Source organism: Cyprinodon tularosa, unplaced genomic scaffold (genome assembly GCF_016077235.1).
Source record: "Cyprinodon tularosa strain WSP-4 unplaced genomic scaffold, ASM1607723v1 ctg243, whole genome shotgun sequence".
Lineage (NCBI taxonomy): Eukaryota > Metazoa > Chordata > Actinopteri > Cyprinodontiformes > Cyprinodontidae > Cyprinodon > Cyprinodon tularosa.
The window spans coordinates 710,171-718,245 of record NW_024038903.1 but is presented as its reverse complement, the minus strand read 5'-3'; the positions used below and the strand labels follow the sequence as shown (position 1 = coordinate 718,245).

The window sequence follows — 8,075 nt, the reverse complement described above, 5'->3', positions numbered from 1 at the left end:
CATCATTTCATAACAGATCAAAGACAAATTTATTAATCCTACTTGAACTGAAATATGACTCAGGGGAAATGTGTGCAGTGTAGCATTTCAAAACCTGTCACTGATGTAATTATGCAGACAACTCCATGTTTTAAACCTGCTTAACATTAAGGTCAGTTTTGATTCCCCCCACCAGGAAAGGCTGCTTTTCTGCCGGGTCAGAGTAGAAGAGCTGATACGACAGTTTGCAAGCAGTGGCAGTTTTGTTTCTTGTTTCGGTGTATATGATAGGCTGGGTGATGGGTACATGCATCAAATATTCATGACCTCGTCCCTGATGAATACTGTATATAAGCAAGATTTAGTCTGACTCCTGCTTGCTGCAGTCGGAGCAGAGCGTACATCAAATTGCAGGCCAGATCAAGCACATGAATACAAATCAGCTGAGCTAGTCGCACACCAGGTATTAACTTAGTTCCAAGGTTGAAATTGTTTTCCTTCAGCTTTTTGAAACGGATGCATGATAATGTCCAGACACAAAACAGAACGGACATTAAGTTCAAGTTTCATACCCCTTAAATGGAACTGCATGCAGCTTTTTCTGGTTTATTTGCAAAAGCAGTAATGTGATCTATTACATAGACCAACTAAATACATTTAAAATGTGTATTTGCTATGTAAGAAATGGGTGATAAAAATTCAAACGGTGTTTGCAAAGCACTGTTTATGTAGCTGCAGAGTAAGAGGGAAAAAAAATAAAATATATCACAGTCAGTCCAAAATGGTTTATTTTGTAAAGGGGGGCAGGTGAAGGAGATGAGAAAACATGGTGCTACTAAATGATATATTCAAATGTACATGTAATTCAAAGGGTATTACAGTCAATATTTCGTTTACCTTTTTTTTCTTTTTCTTTTTTAAACAGACACATGAAGTCTTCACTCCAACACGATTTCCAAATGTAATTGAATAAAAAGTTTATATTTTCAACATAAAAATACGCATCAAGACAATCCTTGGGATGCTGAAATAAAAAAAAAAAATTTTTAAAAAAAGTTACATGCAAAATGAAGACCGATGCATTCATTTTCTCAAGCGGAAACAAAACAAAAACATGAACATGAGTAACTAAAACTCATTAATACAGATGACAATTTAAGGTGAATCCTTCTGCCCTTAAATAATTAAATCACATTAGCGGAGACGGCATTGTTTGAGTCTTTTATTCACTATAATATAGGTCAATAGGAAATATAAGAAACTGCTAGTAATGACAACTTGAGTGATCTTGGCTAGCCATTACAGACAGCACGTATGTGTTGAGATGCAATATGAAAATCACTACCCAAAATAAATTACCTTTGCCAAAACCTAACGCACAGACTGGTTGGAGGGAAGTGGCATGGGAGTTAGGAGAGTCGGTCTGGATGTACGACCAACAGACTAAAGGACTAGTCAAAACACACTGTGAACAAAGCTCCTCTGGATGTGTGGAGTCCAGAGGTACAGCTGTAGAGTGAGTATAAAGGTCCCAAAGTAGAAACTGCAGTCTTAACATGTGCCATACTTAAACTGTAGAGGAAAACACCCTTACACTCATCAATATGATGAGCAGAAAAGTCCCAAACCAAAGCTTTGAAGTCTTTATTTTTGCTATCAGGAGAGGAAAAAAAAATACTTGAAAACAAAAATAAAACACAAAACAGGAGAGGGAGGGAAGATACGACTCCAGATATTACGCTGAATGCAGAGAAGATGAACTGCACGAGTTGGGTGAGACACTCCGGCACAGGGGGTTATTTCCTGGAGCTAGACTTCTAATATCCAAAAGTACTGGTCTGGAGGACCCATATTGGTCAAGGGCTGTCCATGGAGATGCCTACAGCAAAATACCTCAGCAGTGGCATCTTAGCAGGCTGTCCAAGAGTGACGCTATGTGCTTCCTGCTGCCTGGTTCTCACCTCCGTCTGAATTACCTGCAGGAGAAGAATGGAAATGAGTCACTGAGGAAGAGTGGAGTCAATACATCAAAAACACAATATTTTTCTATAAGTTGACAGCCATAAATATGTGCGAGTGTGTTTGGCATGCGAGGACATTTCAAAATCAGAGGAGAAATTAAATTCTTACTAAGAATGCATAATAAGTGACTTCGGTTCAATAAAACACAATGATCTACACATTTCAAGAGTTTGTTCATTTGGTTCACCCAGAGTTCTGTTTCTCAGAACATTTTAGAATGAAAAGGATCAACAAAGAGGATTTAAATACAAAATACTGACAGCTTCTTCTAACTTGATGTCTGTTGTCTTTACTATAATGGTGTACACAGTACCGTGGCCATGAAATAATCCTTTTAAAACTAATTTTTCATGGTTTATGAAATTTTCTTTAACTACATTTAGGCTTTTTATTAGCTGTAGGCTTTAATAATAAACTGTTACCCTTAAAATCAAATAAACAAATTTGCTCCTCAACTATATGGTCATTTACAGAAATCCATTGCATTCAGCCAACATGTTATTGTCACTTCTCGGTTGTATATGCAGATACACAACTTATTTCCCATAACAAGCTAGACTATGCAACACTGCAAAAGCATCTAAAACTCCTAATCTTAAAATACAAGCAGTGACATGAAAAAAAAAAAAAACATATGCTCAGACATTGATTCATCTCACTAAGGATTGAGTCATATTCCCTAATAAAGCAAAATTAAGATACTAAGTTAAAGATGGACAATGGTGAAAAGTGTGATGTCGCTTATTTATTGCTTTTGCACACCCAACAATGGAAGAGATAAGTTTGGCCTCTTATTTCCTTAGCTTTTTATTTTAAGATTATTTGCCAATCTAATTAAAAGTAACGTCCCCGTTTGCAAATTGACCAATGAACCATAAACACTACTAGGGCTAAAACAATAACTGGATTAATCGTGATTAATCGATTACTGAAATAACAAATATTTTAGAAAAATCAATTAATCATCGACTTGAGTATAAAGGCATGTAAAACATGCTTTTTGCAGACAGAGCGACGCACTCAGAGCAGCAATATACCAAAATTTTGAAAATATAAAATATATGGCCTTTAATTCTGTGTCTAGTCTTCTTTAAGGAACGTTTTACCATCACACAATTAATCTATTAATTGAAGAAAGGTACTGATTATTAAACAGATTAATTACTTAGGAGTAGAAAAATGATAATGAACATTATAATGAACCATTAATGGCTATAAAGTATTTAAAATATACATGTCAACCTCTTATAAAACATGTCATATTTTCTCTAAATAAAATTTATCTCTAAATTTACACTGGATGAATAAACAGCATTAAAAAAAGCTCTTAACTTGACTCATTCATTCTGGTCCTTAGACTTATTAAAGTCATTCAAATACTGCCTTGCACCTATGGCTTTTTCTCCAAGTGCTCAGAACACATTAAATAGACAGGATTATTTCCCTCCTTGTAAAAACAAAACAGTATTTATTACATCAATAGTTATCCCTCTGAACCTGGTGTTACGTTAATCCGTTTGTTGAAAGGTGTTTGGAAAAGCTAGCCAGTAAAATGCCTTACAGTTGCTGGCTAACTGCAAAGAGTGTCACCAAACACGTGAAAACAAACTTAAAAAAAGTCAGGAAATCACTGACTTGCAGCAGGAGTGGAGGCTGCAGCGGAGGCAGAGCCCTTGTCTTCCTCATCGCTGTCATCCTCGTTGGACTGCGGCACCTCAGCTTCAGGGATACTTGTTGCCGGGGCCTCCGTCTCCTGCTCCGCCCTGCTCTTCAGAGCTAGAATACGATGATGTAACGCTGCAGCCAGCTGACCTATGTCTTTCGAGCTACCCTAAAGAGGTCAGATACAAATAGGAAAATAGATCTAAGGAACTTTGAAGTTACTTATACTGTCGATACATTCCTAGGTGCAGATGTTTCAAATTTACATTTTGTCTGAAGCATAGACTTTCTGCTCTTTAAGCCACTGGAGACTAATGCTAAACATCTGGGAAGAGATGTTATGGAGCTTAGAAGGCTGGAAAAACCATCATTATGCAAGAGGAAGCAAAATAATATATGAAAAGTGTGCAGAGCAAAAGGTTAAACTTGATGAAGCTTTTTAGCTTAGTTTGTGGGGTACAATGGTATTTACCTGGAAATTAGCACAGCACTATAAAAGCAAAGCAGCATTAGGAACAATTTAAGTAACAGATCAGGAAACAACAGTTCTACAACATTAAAAGAATAATAACAAAATAGAATTAGATGTCAGCAATACATTTTAATAAACACTGATAATGTGAGACAAAAATGGAATTTAGATCAAATACTGTATTTTTCTTTCATAAATCAACGTCTGCAAGCATCCACATATTTTCGCACAGCTGGTTTTTTTCTTTTCTATAAAATAAAAATAACATTCTTCCCAGTTTGCACTTCGTGTTTGAACTACCGTATTTTCACGACTATAAGGCGCACTTAAACGTCTTTTTTTTCCCCTCAAAATGTGCGGTGCGCCCTATGTGTGTTGTAACTGCGACTTTTGAGACCACCTCATTGAGGAGATGATGAAAGAGTGGCTGAATGTAAGGAGACCAGGTGTTTTTTTTCCACCCCTCACCATCGCTGTTAATATGTAACTCCATGCGTGCCCATCTCACAGCTGATGTGAAAAACATGGGGAAACAAATTAACGCTGTGCTCGCTGTTCAACCGCTCGACATCGGTGTGAACCGGACCCAGCAGGTGCAGCAGAAGCAGCGAGTTTACATGCAAAGTAAATGGTTGACGCGCGTATAGGTGCAGCAAAAGGTCCTGCAGCGCGTTTTGGTGCAGCACGTCGGGAGCGTTTAAGCATCTGAAGCGCCGCCAACGCGCTGCTGCTGCTCAAGATGGAAAAATTGAAGTTTTGCTGCTGGACGCGCCGCATCAACCAATCAGAGAAGCAGATCTGGGAGCTGACAGCGAGACAGACAGCGCTCTGATGACATATGATATTAGATGAAAAAGGCTGGGTGGATGCGTGGCTGAGGCAGGTGTATCTGAGAAGACTAGGTGGTTTTTTCCACGCATCACCATCGCTGCGTGCCCATCTCACAGCCGATGTGAAAAAAAGGTGAATCAAATGGATACTGTGCTCGCCGTTATCCTGGGGGTCTGACAAAGGGACTTCCACCGCTCGACATCGGTGTGAAGCAGCCGTTCAAAGTAAGGCTGCGAGCGGCGTGGGAGCGATGGATGACAGACGGAGACCACAGTTTCAGGATAAGTGGAAGGCAGCGCCGGGCAAGTTACGCCACCGTTTGCGGATGGATTGTAGATGCTTGGACTAACGTGTCTGCTGGCTCTGTTGTTCAAGCTTTCGCAAAAGCCGGCATTATTTCTGAGGAGCCGCGCTGCACGGAAAGTGACTCTGACAGCGCAGATGGGGAAACTGGCATGTCTGATTTAGCGCAGCTGTTTAATTCAGAAACAGAGGATGATGACTTTGATGGGTTTGATTAATACTTTGTAATAAATACATGAATAAAGCACAATCATACTCAGTTTTGCTCCCGCTCTATTTTTCTACCTGAAAGCTTAATTCAACAGCAGCCTCTGAGCGCGTCTCCTCCTCTTCAGCGCGGCGGCTGGCAGGTGTTTTTTCATCTAAATAATCTAAATCTTGCAGCTATATTTGCTGTGATCAGTGGGAATAAAGTAGTTTTAATATGTTTTTAAGTGAGAAAGTCCACCTGAAAACTTAATAATTGCAGTCAGTTCATCCAGATTATCTATTTCTGTCGGAGGCGCTCAGACCCCCACATACCAGCGTTGCACCGACAGTAAATCCCTTCAACAGCAGCCTCACCGCGGCGGCTGGCAGTTGTTTTTCATCTAAATAATTTTAACTGCAGGCACCAGGATACCGGTAATAAAAGCGAACATATTCCGTCGGCAGGTTTCAGGATTTTAAGTTAATTTAGGAGCGATCACAGCGCTGTGTCATCTGCGATGTGTCTGTCTCATGGCCAGCTGCCAGGTTTGATTAATACTTTGTAATAAATACATGAATAAAGCACAGTCATACTCAGTTTTGTCCCCGCTGTATTTTTAAATACGCAGTAGAGCTATTTAAAGGTAGTAGAGGACATGTACCTGTATATAAAAAACGCGCCCTATAGTCCGGTGCGCCTTATGTGTGTGTTAAATACAGAAATGGGACACATAACTGAGAGTGCGCCTTTTAGTCCGGTGCGCCTTATGGTCGTGAAAATACGGTAAAAATATTTTAGATTTGAAAGAGAAAAAGATTTATTTTTCCAAAAAACCCAAACTAAAATCCAATATGGCCTCCATGCGCATAAAACAGAGAACTGATTAAATAAACTGCTAAATTACACTTTGGATTTTTGTTTTTATCTTACAGAATCCTTCCAGGTCAATAATTACATAGACGACTTCCATTTTCTTTGTTCTATTAGTGTTGAAATCCATAAATAATAGTGGCATTAATCGCTGTTAGCCTGAATAAATTCAAGATAATTAGACTTTGATTTAGTGTTTTGTGATACATACTGATATCAAGAAGACCTTGACCCCCTGGTCCTCTGTGTCCATGGCAGTGATTCTCACACTCTTTTCGCTGGCCTTGTCCACCTGCATCTGGGGCCAAAGTTTTGTATTGAGGATCAACCGCAGGCTGCCCTGTGTCCTCATTACTGCAAACATTAGGAGAAACAAGATTAACATTTCTATACTGAACTACTGCAAAGATACAAAGTATAACAAAAAGACTTACTGTCATAAAAGCTAAAACAAACACAGTGAAGGATCAACCATAGATGTAAGTTTTTGATATTTTGTATTTCTTATATTGTACATTCATTTAATGAAGACACTTTAAATAAGAAAACATTCTGACACCATGTTTAAATTCCTGGCATTTTTCAAAAATACTGATGTAAAATCCTATATATGATATGATGGATTTAGCACCCCCTTGTGCTGTGTATTGAGTATTGCAACAAAGATACAAAAAAAACCCCCAGCTTTTTTTAAGCATTCAACTTTTATCTTACTTTCTAATATTAAAGTATATTTGATCAAGTAAACTTTACAATTCTTTGGACTATATAAAATATATATTTTTAACAGCATTTAGGCTACTTTTCTACAAGTGATTACCTAAACGAGACTGTAGCGTTCCGTCCTCAGTTGATGCCATATCATTGAGTCTCAGCAACCCTCGACCTCTCTCTATCCACGACTGAGCCGTCTTCTCAAACACATACAACTTGCACTGCATCTGTAGTAAAAAAAAACAAGAAAAAAAACAAAACAAAAAAAACAAAAGAATTAAGTATAGATCACTTAGTATTGTTATCATTGTTAACTGCATCAGTTGGAACTCATATTTTACCTGTAAAACATTGCTTTCCGACTCCTCCCCGGTTTTCACGTCAACCTTCTCTAAGATGCACTTCTTGGCTGTGGCTTTGGTGTACGCTGCAGCAGATTCTGCCAAAGACTCGGACACACTGTTTGCTATTTAAATGAAACACAGTATAAAATATTTGCATTAGTTGAAGACTTCACTACTTTCAAAATATTATTTAATCTCCAACGTGAAAGCTAAACAAATCAGACCATTTAAAAAGGACAAAATATAAAATAAAACCTGGCCAGTAAAAAAATATTTTATGAATTTTTTTGTCATATTATCACAAAGTAATCCATTTTATTACTTTTTTTTAAACGAACAAACAGAGCCTAGCAAAGTTCCAGACATTTCACAGACTATAAATGTATAAGATGAGGTCATCTAACAAAATGGACAGAGCAGGCAAACAGGACAATAAGAGGTCAATAGTAACTTTGGAGGAACTGCAGTGATAGGAAGCTCAAGTAAGAGCATCTATTGATGAATAAAAACATTATTTCTGCACTCCACCAGTCCCTTTTCTTTAGAAATATTGGAAGAAGAAAAGTATATTACTGTATTTTCGCGACTATAAGGCGCATATAAACGTCTTTTTTCCCCCTCAAAATGTGCGGCGCACCCTATAGTGGGGTGTGCCCTATGTGTGTTGTTACTGCGGACGTTGTTGAGA

The 8,075-nt window shown here is 38.2% G+C and overlaps 1 protein-coding gene across 6 annotated transcripts in view; it reads right to left on the bottom strand.

The window, feature by feature from the left end:
* Positions 1-744: 744 nt before the first annotated feature.
* Positions 745-8,075, bottom strand: part of ranbp3b (RAN binding protein 3b) — a 33,393-nt gene continuing 26,062 nt past the window's right edge. For all 6 annotated transcript variants that reach the window (XM_038287710.1, XM_038287712.1, XM_038287713.1 and 3 more), the window contains 5 exons: positions 7,385-7,509; positions 7,150-7,270; positions 6,541-6,683; positions 3,637-3,832; positions 745-1,955 (listed from right to left, as the gene is read on the bottom strand). In XM_038287710.1, coding sequence (XP_038143638.1) covers positions 1,912-1,955; positions 3,637-3,832; positions 6,541-6,683; positions 7,150-7,270; positions 7,385-7,509 — 629 coding nt within the window. In that variant the 3' untranslated portion in view covers positions 745-1,911. The remainder of the gene's footprint in view (positions 1,956-3,636; positions 3,833-6,540; positions 6,684-7,149; positions 7,271-7,384; positions 7,510-8,075) is intronic.